Here is a 12,766-nt window from a genome sequence, read left to right as displayed (position 1 = left end):
TGACACTATTGTGATTTGATGTAGGACACAGAATTAGTTTACAATATATTAAAACTAAAATATTGAGAGGTCTGAACAAGTTTTGGTGTATTGGTCTGAGTACAGGATTGGTATTCAATAACTTCTGAGTTCTGACCTGCCTCACTTTTTTTCTAAGTCAAGAGGGGGAAAGAATTTACCTACTTCACAAGGATGTTGTGGTGACACCTAATGTTCTAAGGTTCTTTTGAACATGAAAACATGAACATTTGTAAATGGTGGATATTCTTCTTACACTGAGATCCCCCTGTGACGCTGTGCAATCTGTATGGTTTTATAAAAACATGATGATAAGTGAATATAATGTAACTCGGATATGCTTCATGCAAAAGGTCTCTTGTAAGGTATCATTACAAAGCTTATAATCTACTGAGTGTGATCATCCGATTTGTATAAATGTACCACTCTTGTATCTAAAACTAGAAATATAAAATATAACTCTCAGGGCCTATTGTAATTATGTAAAGCGTGGGCCATTAATGATGGTTTGGAATCTTGATGACTCCCATTGTCTGCAGATGGCTGTGTTTACCTGTGAGTCTTCCTGTATATGTGTGTGCTGGCAAGTAAGTAATGAAGTCTTGCAGTGACATGTGATCATGTCACCTGAACTGGAATCCATCTTTAACCTGGTGCTTTTCCAGTGAGGGGGGTGGAAACCCAGAGGGACAAAGGGTTCCTGCCTTATGCAAAAGATATATAAAGGGATGGAAGAGAACAAAGGAGAGAGAGGAGCCATCATGAAGAATCCCCTAGCTATCACCTGAGCTGCAACAAGAGCTGTACCAGGGGAAAGAATTGTGCCCAGGCCTGGAAGGTGTTCAGTCTGAGAAAAAACTTACTAAAGCATCTCTGAGGGTGAGATTATCTGTATTCAGTTTGATTAGGCATAGATTTGTGCATTTTATTTTATTTTGCTTGGTGACTTATTTTGTTCTGTCTGTTACTACTTGGAACCACTTAAATCCTACTGTCTGTATTTAATAAAATCACTTTTTATTTAGTAATTTACTCAGAGTATGTATTAATACCTGGAGGAGCAAACAACTGTGCATATCTCTCTATCAGTGTTATAGAGGGTGAACAATTTATGAGTTTACCCTGCATAAAGCTTATGCAGGGTAAAACGGATTTGTTTAGGTTTAGACCCCATTGGGAGTTGAGCATCTGAGTGCTAAAGACAAGCACACTTCTGTGAGCTGTTTTCAGGTAAACTTGCAGATTTGGGGCAAGTGATTCAGACCCTGGGTCTGTCTGGTTGGAGCAGATGGGAGAGTCTGACTCAGCAAAACAGGGTGCTGGAGTCCTGAGCTGGCAGGAAAAACAGGAGCAGAGGTAGTCTTGGCACATCAGGTGGCAGCTCCCAAGGGGGTTTCTGTGATCCAACCCATCACACCCCCTGAGCAAGCTCTCCCTGACCAAGACAAAGCAGAGGCACTAGGGACCCCCTTGACTATCCCACTGTTATGTGAGGTGGCTGCATCCATCTTCCAGAGTAAGGTTACAGCCCTCAGAGGTGCCAAGACTTCCAGTTGAGACAGTAGCAGTATGTGTGGAATAGGGCCTAAGCCAGGGCTCCCCAGTATACCTGTTTTCCCTCCTAAAACCCGGAGTTTACATTTGCAACATATAATTTTCCCTTACTCTTTAGGCTTTTGTCATAATCTTTGTTAACAGGGTTTGACTGAAGGGGAAGGATTGGAGGTAATTGGGTGAAATCAGGACAGGGAGGAAGCCGAAGTAAAACATAATTTCACTGCTCAAAATCTTCATTAATCCAGACATAAGGTTGACCGGCAGTGCCTCATACCCTTCCAGAATGTCAAATGCACTTATACCTAAGCTCTAAACACAGATAATATAAAGTGAAGCTGGAAAATAAAGTTAAAGTAATAGTGTCCACAGCCCTTCCCTCCACAGAACCTTAACTCTGTCCCCCTTTGCAGCTGGCAATTGGTAGTGGAAGAAAACTAAACCTGACCAGTCCCTTTAAAAAAAAAAAAAACTTGCCATTTTCTGTGTTGTATCCAGTATAATGGTATTCCATTGTTCTTCTTCAAACACTCCTGCTAACTCTCACAGTGCTAGATGTTTCCCATAGCACTTTATTTCCTGGTTTTAGTGGTTTATGCACATTCAATGTTCTGGAAAAGTGTGAGGCGCATTGCTAGTCAAGTGTAACAAAGTTTTTGGTAGTCAGTTTCCCTTGTATTTTGAGGAAGTGATAATAGTGAGAGGGCATGGTTGAGGGAAACCTGTAGGGATGGGAAGGATTGATGGGTCTTCCTCACCACCACTCAGCTACCAGGTCTCTTCTCCCCCTGTTCCCTCCATGGCCCAAGTATGGTTGGAGGGGTTATAGGAAGGAAAGAAAGAGGCAACTGGGCTGTGAGGGTATAGCTACCAAGTAGAGGCAGAGGTGAATGCCAAGCTCCTTAGTCTACTTTGGGGGCTAGTGTAAGGTGAAGGGCTCCTGTATCATAGGAGGATTGCAGAGATATGAAGTGGTCCATTCATCCCAAAGTCTGTGCTCTTCCCCATTTTCCAAAGTCTGTATGAACCTCTGCTGTGGCACACCAGTTTTCAAGACAATTTCCCTGTACGTGTGGGATTTAGAGTACTTTGATTGTAATGAATAGCTTTGTATTGGAGGAGCTGTATCTGAGGAACTCCTTGACCAATGACCCCAAATGCACACTACTTGCTCTGTGCCATGGCATAGCACTTTTCAAGGCAATCCGAGTATCTGTGTGGATTTTCAAGCACTTTGAAATATCCACTCTTAAACAAAAGGCTCTTCTCTCAGGGCAAAACTTCCAAAAGTGGAGCCCGTGTACCCCGTCATCCAAAGCTGATTGTGGGCAGAGAATGGTAGAGCGCACAGCAGACATTCTGAGAAATCTGTTGAGGGCAGGACTCAAAATCACAGTTTCTGGGAGTTGCTCGTGAGCTACCCAGTGACAGACAGCAGGTGTGCCTATAAACACACTTTCTCACTTCAGAGCAGCAGTCTTGCACCACATGTACAAATTGATGTCTGTAGCACCCAGGCTCAAGCCAATTTCTAGAGCTAAATTAAACACTTAACTTGTTAAAAATTACTTAACCAAAGTGCTAGTATAGGTGCTGAACACTAGCTGAATACAGACCTAATCAGGTGATACCAGTTTTTGGGGTAGATCAGTGAAATATTTTGAGCCTCCAGTATGTGCAAAAAATTATACAAACCCCAGAAAATGTTACTGTCAGGTTCTTTATTTCAGGATGCTGAATCTTGGGAGCCCCTGGGTTAAATGGCCCCAAATTTGGCCCAGTAATCCTACTCTCAGACCCCTATTAAGCTCAGCAGTTTTCAAAACAATTTGAGTGTGCTTGTGAATTTTTAGAGCACTTAGAAAAATCAACTGTTAAACAGTAAGCTTATCTCATCCTTAGGCAAGGTCAACACTAGAAACTCTTGCCAGTATAACAGTGTTGGTTATGTTGGGGTGGGTGTTTTTTTTTTTGGGGGGGGGGGGGCGGCGAAATTTTTATACCAGCAAAAGCCTGAGTGTGGACACAGTTATACTGGGGAAAATGCAACAGAGAGTCCTGTGGCACCTTTAAGACTAACAGATGTATTCAGAGCATAAGCTTTCGTGGGTGAATACCCACTTCGTCAGACACATGTAATGGAAATTTCCAGAGGCAGGTATAAATATGCAGGCAAGAATCAGTCTGGAGATAACGAGGTTAGTTCAATCAGGGAGGGTGAGGTCCTCTGCTAGCAGTTGAGGTGTGAATACAAAGGGAGGAGAAACTGCTTTTGTAGTTGGCTAGCCATTCACAGTCTTTGTTTAATCCTGATCTGATGGTGTCAAATTTGCAAATGAACTGAAGCTCAGCAGTTTCTCTTTGGAGTCTGGTCCTGAAGTTTTTTTGCTGTAAGATGGCTACCTTTACATCCGCTGTTGTGTGGCCAGGGAGGTTGAAGTGTTCTCCTACAGGTTTTTGTATATTGCCATTCCTGATATCTGACTTGTGTCCATTGATCCTTATACGTAGTGACTGTCCAGTTTGGCGAATGTACATAGCAGAGGGGCATTGCTGGCACATGATGGCATATATAACATGTGTGGACGTGCAGGTGAATGAACCGGTGATGATGTAGCTGATCTGGTTAGGTCTTGTGATGGTGTTGCTGGTGTAGATATGTGGGCAGAGTTGGCATCGAGGTTTGTTGCATGGATTGGTTCCTGAGTTAGAGTTGTTATGGTGCGGTGTGTGGTTGCTGGTGAGAATATGCTTAAGGTTGGCAGGTTGTCTGTGGGCGAGGACTGGCCTGCCTCCCAAGGTCTGTGAAAGTGAGGGATCATTATCCAGGATGGGTTGTAGATCACTGATGATGCGTTGGAGAGGTTGAAGCTGAGGACTGTAGGTGATGGCCCGTGGAGTTCTGTTGGTTTCTTTCTTGGGCCTGTCTTGTAGCAGGAGGCTTCTGGGTACACATCTGGCTCTGTTGATTTGTTTCCTTATTTCCTTGTGCGGATATTGTAGTTTTGAGAATGCTTGGTGAAGATCTTGCAGGTGTTGGTCTCTGTCTGAGGGGTTGGGGCAGATGCGGTTGTACCTCAGTGCTTGGCTGTAGATAATGGATTGTGTGGTGTGTCCGGGGTGGCAGTTCTGTCTTGCAGGATTTCCCACTATTTTACAGCTCCGCAGCCTGGGCCCTGTGACCTCGACTCAGCTGACACTGGCCAGCTGTGGATGTTTAATTGATGTATAGATGTACCATTAAGGCTTGTTACTCCTGGGGGAGTGCACAATATTTTAAAATTCTGCAAATTTTATTTGTCAATAAATAAATGTGGCTCCAGCATGGCAGTGGGGAGCACACGCCACTGGCTGCATTGAGTCGGGAGATCACCCTGAAGATCCTACCTCCCTTGGTACAGGGACTCAGCAGTGAGGTTGGCCCTGACCCTGACACAATGCAAGGGGTGGGCCTGCCCCAGAAACACCCCGGGGTCCTGCCCCTCTGCGCCAGGTGCACCAGGTATGATGGGCAGGCTCAGCCCAGCAGGATCCAAGTGTGGAAGGGTTTAGTGTGGGAGGATCCAGGTGTGGGGTGAGAGGTTTCTGTGTGGGGCAGTCTGGGTGCGGGTGGCTCAGTGAGAGATGTGGATGCACAGAGGGTATGGGGAGATGGGGCTCGGCAGGGGAAGGGCCTGGGGGGCACAGTGGAGGGGTCCAGGTACTGGGAGAGTGGGGCTTGATGGGTTGGGGGTCCAGGTGCAGCTGGTTGGGGATCAGTGGGGTGGAGGTGTGGGTGTGGGGGGCTTGTTGGAGGGGTCCAGGTGTAGAGGGGTAAGGCTTGTCAGGGTGAGGGTTCGATGGGCCTGCTTAACGGGGGAGCCCCAGCTGCTGCCAAGGGGATACTGCCTGCTGGGCTCCCGCGATTCCCCTATCCCCTTTTCTTCTCCATCCCCTTCCCACATTCCCCTCCCCCTGCCCTATTCCACCCCCCTTTCCTTCCCCACTGCCTCTTCTCCCCACCCCCTTACTTCCTCCTTCCTTCATTTCCCTCGCTCCTCCTTACCTAGCCCCACTGCAGGCACTCACTGTTGCACAGAATAGAAAACAGGAAGGCTCCCAGCACACAAAAGGAGAGCACGACTGGCACGAGGACCCAGGAGGCATTCAGCTGCAGAGTCAGCAGATCCGAAACACAGCTTCCTTCAGCTGGGCAGCTCTGCGCTTGCAGAACGAGGGGGGCAGTGTCATGTAACCTCATGTACCATCCCATGCCTCGCCTCTGTTTGGAGGGGGCAATCCCTGTCCCCAAAACTGCACTCATGGTCCGCCACCCCTCCCCCCCCCGCACAGCTTCCCTTTGCTTCCCTGCTGTTTTCTGCAGGGAAACGCAGGAAATCTGCAGGAGGGCCATTTTCTGCGGGCACGCAGTCATGCAGAATCCCCCCAGGAGTAACTTGTCAATGCTTAAAATGCTATAGAGGCACAGCTGCATTGCTGTAGCGCTTCAGTGTATATACTGCCTATGCTGCTGGGAAGGATTCTCCCGTCAGACACAGGTAATCCATCTCCCATTGACCTAACGCTGTCTACACTGGGACTTAGTTTGGCTTAACTATGCTGCTCAGGGATGTGGATTTTTCATACCCCTGAGTGACGTAGGCCTTGGCTACACTTGGGACTTCGCGGCAGCGCTGTGAAGCGCGAGTGTAGTCGCGCCGCCAGCGCTGTAAGAGCTGTCGCTGTATGTACTCCACCTCTCCGAGGGGAGTAGCTGGTAGTGCTGTGAACAAGCGTGCAGCACTGCAGGCTCTGATTACACTGGAGCTTTACAGTGCTGTACTCGCGCTCAGGGGGGGTGTTTTTTCACACCCCTGAGTGCAGCAAGTTGCAGCGCTGTACACCGCCAGTGTAGCCAAGGCCGTAGTTATGCTGACCTAATTTTTAATGTTGAGTGGGCCTTAGTCTAGATAAGGCCTTAACTATTGTGGTGTTGCCACCACACTGTAATAATCAATATCAGATTGTAATGAGTGTAAATCAAGAGGTGAATTTGTAATGGCCAAGAAATAGATTTTCAAAAAGAAGTTAAGAATAAAACTGGAAATTAAAAAGTATAAAAGCAAAGATAAAAGATAAGCAAGGTTTAAAACTAAATAAATCTAGAAATAGGCAGAGTGAAAAATAAATAGGCAAGAATTAAAACAAAAATTAGAAAATAGGCATGTAGGAAATAAAAGTAAGTAAAATAAATGAAGGGTTAAAACAATTGTAAAAGTGAAGAGGCAGTGGCTGAACTTTTAAATACAGATGCTTTTTTTAAAAAAAAGAAATTGTATTGGCAAGAGTTACTAATAAATCTTATTAAAATAGGCAAGTTATTGTTGTGCTGTACCAAGCATGCATGAACACATGGACTTTGACCTAAGGAGTTGAATATCTTAAAAAAAAAAAAAAAAAAAAAGATGAACCAACTGCCTTTCCTCCCAACATCTGTTGTCCCCCCCCCCCCCCCCCCCAACAAACAAAACAAAACAAAATAAAAACCCATCAAACATGTATGGAAAATTATTGGAATAAAAATTTGTGCCTGCCATTACCCTGATCGCTTTGCCTGTTTCATTGGATCTCTTTCTCACACTCTTTGTCTATTTTTCGTCCTTTTTAGTTTGCAGTAAGCATGTTGGGCCTGGGTCTATGTCTTTGGGTATCTCTTCACAGCATAGTTAGGTCTAGTTATAACTTAAATGTTACCCATAACTCGATTCCCATCCACCCACAAAATTCTCTAGTGGTGCTTTAGCTGGCCTGTTGGGGTGGGGTGGATGGAGGCTCCAGTGATGCAGGTGCTTGAGATTGTAATGCAGTGGGGATGCAGTATCTCAAGTTACAACAGCTCATCAGTAGCTAATCAAATCACTCTGTAGCTGGAATGTTGTTTTGAAATTTGGTTTGGCCTCTCACTCACGCTAGGTTAACTCGAGGTGCAGTAACTCGAGTGCACTATTTCAAGCTAACTGTGACAGTGAAGACAAGACTCGTGTTTGTCCAGCACAATGGGAATCCCATTCTCTTCGTGGCATTTAGGTGCTGCCTAATAGAAATAATAAGTATAACAGTTTGGAGCAGCTGTGGCTAAACAAGTATTTGTCAAGTGGGGTAGAGTCATAACAGATGAATGCTGTCTGTCATATATATATATATATATATATATATATATATATATATATGCTACCTTCTTTTGCTAGCATTGTGCTAGTCCTGTGCTGCCATCCATTGTAGTTCTGACATTCCTTATGGTGACTTATTAATTTGTTAGTTATGCATATTTCCTTTTCTCACTACTAGATGACCTCCTGAGATCTCTTCCAACCCTAATTTTCTATGATTCTATACTATTCAGAAAATCCTAAGTGAAATTTCTCTGCAGCTCTGAAGTGAGCCACGTTGGCAGTTTTGGAGAGTCCCACTTTGCCTACCTTTATTTAAAGTAATTAACCTCACTGGCATAAATTTAACTCCCATTCTTCTCTCTCAGATTCAATAACATCAGTTAAAACTTGTTGGATCTTTTGATTGAGGAATATGCATGGTTTTTAATACAATTGGTTGCTTTGCAGATCTATTCCTATGACTTTCTGCAATTTGCATGTTAGCATTGCGTTTCACTTAATAGTGTTGCATGGTGGGTTTTTTTAGTTCATTGTACTACATATTATGGCTTTGCTTATATGCTACAGTGACAAAAGAACAACAGCAAGCATTGGAGTGCATAGCTTTTTTCATATTTTTCAGCTTTTTCTGAGTCTAGCTAGCTAATATGAAGACAATATGATTTCTAGAATTTCAGACTTTGGGGGGGGATCAGAATATTACATAATATGTATGCTTAGAGTTTGAGTGGTGCAAAGTAACAGCTTTAAACTTCCAGGTGACTCTAGTATCTTTTCCATTAAGTGGCATTGGGGAACTGACCAAACCTAATTTGATCCTCTGAGTGGGAGTTCATATTATGTTTCCATGTACAGTACCCTTGCTCGGTTTCCTCTCCCTCCCCCACTTGACACATGAGTGAAGAGTACCAATGTGTTTTCTTTACATGGCTTTTGACCTGTACTAGGTCATATAGGTCACATGTGAGTGGGATGGAGAGCTTCAGGACCAGCCCAAGCTAATGGAAAAATGATTGAAAAATGAGCTGGGGTGGTTTCCCAATTGACCTGCCCAGCATGCAAAAGGTTCATGTTTCCAAAGTAAGCCATGGAATTTAATCAGCTTGAATCCTATTGGTCTATGCAAATAGGATTTCATTTCTTACTAAAATGACTTTGAGAGTAGTTGGTAAACTTGTAGGTAATAATTTTAAAAAGTAGTGCCCTGCTCTGTGCCATGGTTTACATTGTTTGCCCTGAACTGTGAAAACTTGAAAAAAATACAGTTAAAATGAAACAAATTTACATGGGAATATATTGCTTCTAAAGAGGCTATTGAGCAAACGGGTAGTTTTCTAAAATAAAAAAGTAGTATTTCTGAACACTGATAAACTACTGATTGAAAGGTACATTTTTCTCAGTACAGCTTCCTGAGATCTCACATATTGAGTAACATACCCCAGCATGTAAAATCTGAATTGCAGATAATTTTATTATAATTAACTTTTTTTGAGTTTCTGTCTGGTGGTGGTTGTATTAGTGAAAAGTGAGTTCATTTTTTCATGCCAGTTATATCAAAGCACAATGTGAAAGATAATAAATTGTTTTTTATAGTGCTATAGACCCAATTCAGGAAAGCATCTTTTTAGAGAATAGTTTTAATGGGATTTAAGCAGTACATGTGTAAATGTTTTTTTTAGTAGGGATGGATTTAAAGACATTTTAGTGCTGTCCTGAATCTCAGAGCCTTAATAATGATTAAAGAATCAGAAAGAAAAATGTACTGTTTAATATTGATATAAAATATTTAAACAAAGATCTGGTTGTTTAACATTTAGGAGGTTTTCTACCAATCAGAATGCAAATTAGTGTTTTGTTTAATTATACGTCTGCTCAGTTTAGTAAAATACAACTGCTGAATAATGTCACTCCTTTTCCTCATATTTTTTTCATCCAACATATAAAATCCTTCATCTTTATTAAAGACTTTATGGAGTTATTTAATATCATTATATTTGTATTTTTTTCATTTTAGCATACATATCATCACAAAAAAGCTTTTTGAAAAATATCACTACTAGCAAAAGGCCTCACAATACCTTAATAAAATAATCTTTACAATATTAACTCATTCATAGAAATACCAGATAAACTCAAAATAAATATAGATATTGAATGGGAGTTTTGCCATTGATTTCAATGGAGTCAGAATTTCACTCAGTTATCAAAATAGTTATAATTGACTACTATTCTAACATTTTTGCCAAAAATCGCACAGCCAAGCTTATAGAGTTTAATCATGTTATATTAACAATCCAACAATTTCTTCAAAGTAACTTCTACATCTGAATAATCATTACTTAAACACTCCTAATTTTGCCTAATAAGGAAGATTTTGTCATAATCGCACATTTTCTGGTCTAGTCTTAGTTTGGGAAAAATGCTTATTTCTTATAAATCAGTTTAAATTCATATCTTAAAGTTACCAAAAAATTAATTGACATCTTCTGTTAACTTGTATGGAAAGACTGTGTGCATGTGTGTGTAATGTAATATTATTATAGTATGTGTATATATTAATATAAAACTATAAAATATAAATAACTTTTTTCAAAGTATTTCAAATCTCCCTTTTAATGTAATAGAATTCTCGTTACACATTTGCAGCTGAAAATAGTCTTGGCATTCTGTAAAGTAATCCAGAGACTCCCATCCAACCCCAAAATATAAACATTTTCTGTATCATGAAACTGTTTTTTAGACCCAGTCTTTCAAAGACTTACTTATGTTTAATTTCATACACTTTGAGCAATCCTGCTGAGTACAGTGCGACTACTAACTGTATGAAATTAAGTACGTATGCAGTCTGCAGGATTGGTGCCATAATCATAAAACTGTAGGTTTTCTGATTATACAGCATGCTTCACAAGCTTGCTAAAGTTTCAGGAATAATTGCCATTATTTTGATCAGTAGAACTAGTAGTGTTACTATTTGCCTTTTGATAAATATAGTGGATATGTCAGCACGTACATTTCTATTAATTGTTGCAATCTGATGCTTGCTAACTGAACTGACAGCTGGCACTATATCTGATCAAAAAAATTACATATTAGTAACTGACTTTCTGTTCTTTGTTTTTATGGTGCTATCATAACATAATAAGATTAAAAGTTTCAAAAATTATTTTAAAAAGTATGCTGCTAACTTGTGAAACTAAAAAGAAAGACTGTTAATGTTTTCTTTATTGTTAGGATACTTGAATGTTCCTCTCCCTTCCACTAATTTTTTTTATTGGTTGATGTACAGTTTTTTTGTGGTCTAACTGTCTCTTTTTTAACTTCTTTTCTCTTAATCAAAATGTTAGACTTACACAAGCACTAGCAACAATTCTATGCCAGGCTCCTTGAAGCGGTTGGAAGATACCACAGCTCGATTTACAAATGCAAATTTCCAGGAAGTCTCTGCACATACTTCAAGTGGAAAAGATGCTTCAGAGGCTAGAGGGTCAGAGAGCAAAGGGAAGAAATCTGCAGGTCACAGCTCAGGTCAGAGGGGAAGAAAGCCTGGTAGTGGAAGGAATCCAGGAACAACCGTGTCAGCTGCTAGTCCTTTTCAGCCAGGTATTTAAAATAGCAATAATACTGTTTCCCTGATGACCTCTGAGTAAACAGATAGAAATCTTTCATACTTAAATTTAAAAAACTGTTTACCCATCATCCAGAATAATGATAGGAAAGTTTGGTTATTTTAAATCAATAAATGCTTGTTGCATCTTTTGCTGGTTACTTTGTTTTCAGAAAAAGAGATACCTGCCTCTTTTTTGTATGCTATGTGTATGTTCTGTTTTTACAGGAAAAGACAGTTTATGCCCATTTAGGTTTAGTTTTCACTTTACATTTCTGGTTTTGGCAATTTGTAAATCTGCTGGCAGATTTGCTCACTGTTGAAATTTGGCATGTAAGGTCTGAGTATAGGAGACATTTAAAAAAAAACCCCACAAATCTTTAATAATACTGAGTTTAAATTGCTGAGTGTAAAAATGAAACAGAACAAACTTCTGTTTGTATTTTATGTACCTTAAAATCCCGTATAATGTGTCCTAAATGATAATTTTCAAGATAGACTGAAACTTGTCTTAGGAGCTTTTTCTGAATCCACAAAGTGCCTTCAAAATATAAATACACATTTTAATTTTTACATCATTCCAGTCTATTGGGTATATAATGTTTTTGGGGATGTATGTATGTTACCCATATTTTGGTGATTTTTATATATTGCATAGGTCTTTCTGACATTCTAAAATAACTTTCTAGAGCCATTACTGGCATCTTTAAAACAACAGCAACAAAAACCACCCTTTTCCCACCACCCCCAAAAAAACCCCAACCGAAAACGCACACACTATTTCTGGTCTGTCTGGAGGATAGTTTGTGGTGGTCAGGGAGAGTAGTAAGAATCCATAATAATTTTTACATTGTTTATTAATAAAAATTCATTATACAAATCTGTTAATCTGTGGGGTATAAACCCACAAGTCATGCAGTTTAAAGAGGAATTATGTTCATTCTTCTTCGAGTGTTTGTTCACGTCCATTCCACATTAGGTATGTGCGCGCCGCGTGCACGAGCGCTGGAAACTTTTCCCCTTAGCGGCTCCCAGCGGGCCAGCAGGGCCCCCGCCAGAGTGGCGCCACTGCGCCGTGCATATATACCCCCGCTGGCCTGACCCCCTCCAGTTCCTTCTTATCGTCCGTGGCGGCATTGGAACAATCTCTTACTCTCGTAAGAGAAGCAATCCCTTAGCCTTAGAGTTGTATAGCTGTTATCAGTTAGTTATCAATTGTTTCATGACTCCTACCCTCCTCCAAAGGTAAGCTTGTGATTTACCTAATGTGGAATGGATGTGAACAAGCACTTGAAGAAGAAAAAACGGTTACTTACCTTTTCGTAACTGTTGTTCTTCGAGATGTGTTGTTCACGTCCATTCCACCACCCACCCTCCTACCCCTCTGTGGGAATCACCGGCAAGAAGGAACTGGACGGGGTCGGGCCAGCGGGGGTAT

At 41.3% G+C, this 12,766-nt stretch overlaps 1 protein-coding gene across 9 annotated transcripts in view; it reads left to right on the top strand.

Moving 5' to 3' along the window:
- The window catches only part of MLLT10 (MLLT10 histone lysine methyltransferase DOT1L cofactor), a 233,769-nt gene that overhangs the window by 134,966 nt on the left and 86,037 nt on the right, over nucleotides 1–12,766 (top strand). For all 9 annotated transcript variants that reach the window (XM_034760295.1, XM_034760293.1, XM_034760296.1 and 6 more), the window contains one exon: nucleotides 11,069–11,324. In XM_034760295.1, the coding sequence (XP_034616186.1) occupies nucleotides 11,069–11,324 (256 nt within the window). The remainder of the gene's footprint in view (nucleotides 1–11,068; nucleotides 11,325–12,766) is intronic.

This window comes from Trachemys scripta, chromosome 2, assembly GCF_013100865.1.
Source record: "Trachemys scripta elegans isolate TJP31775 chromosome 2, CAS_Tse_1.0, whole genome shotgun sequence".
Classification (NCBI taxonomy): Eukaryota; Metazoa; Chordata; order Testudines; family Emydidae; genus Trachemys; species Trachemys scripta.
The sequence above is the reverse complement of the archived record's forward strand: the minus strand, read 5'-3'. Positions and strand labels throughout refer to the sequence as shown.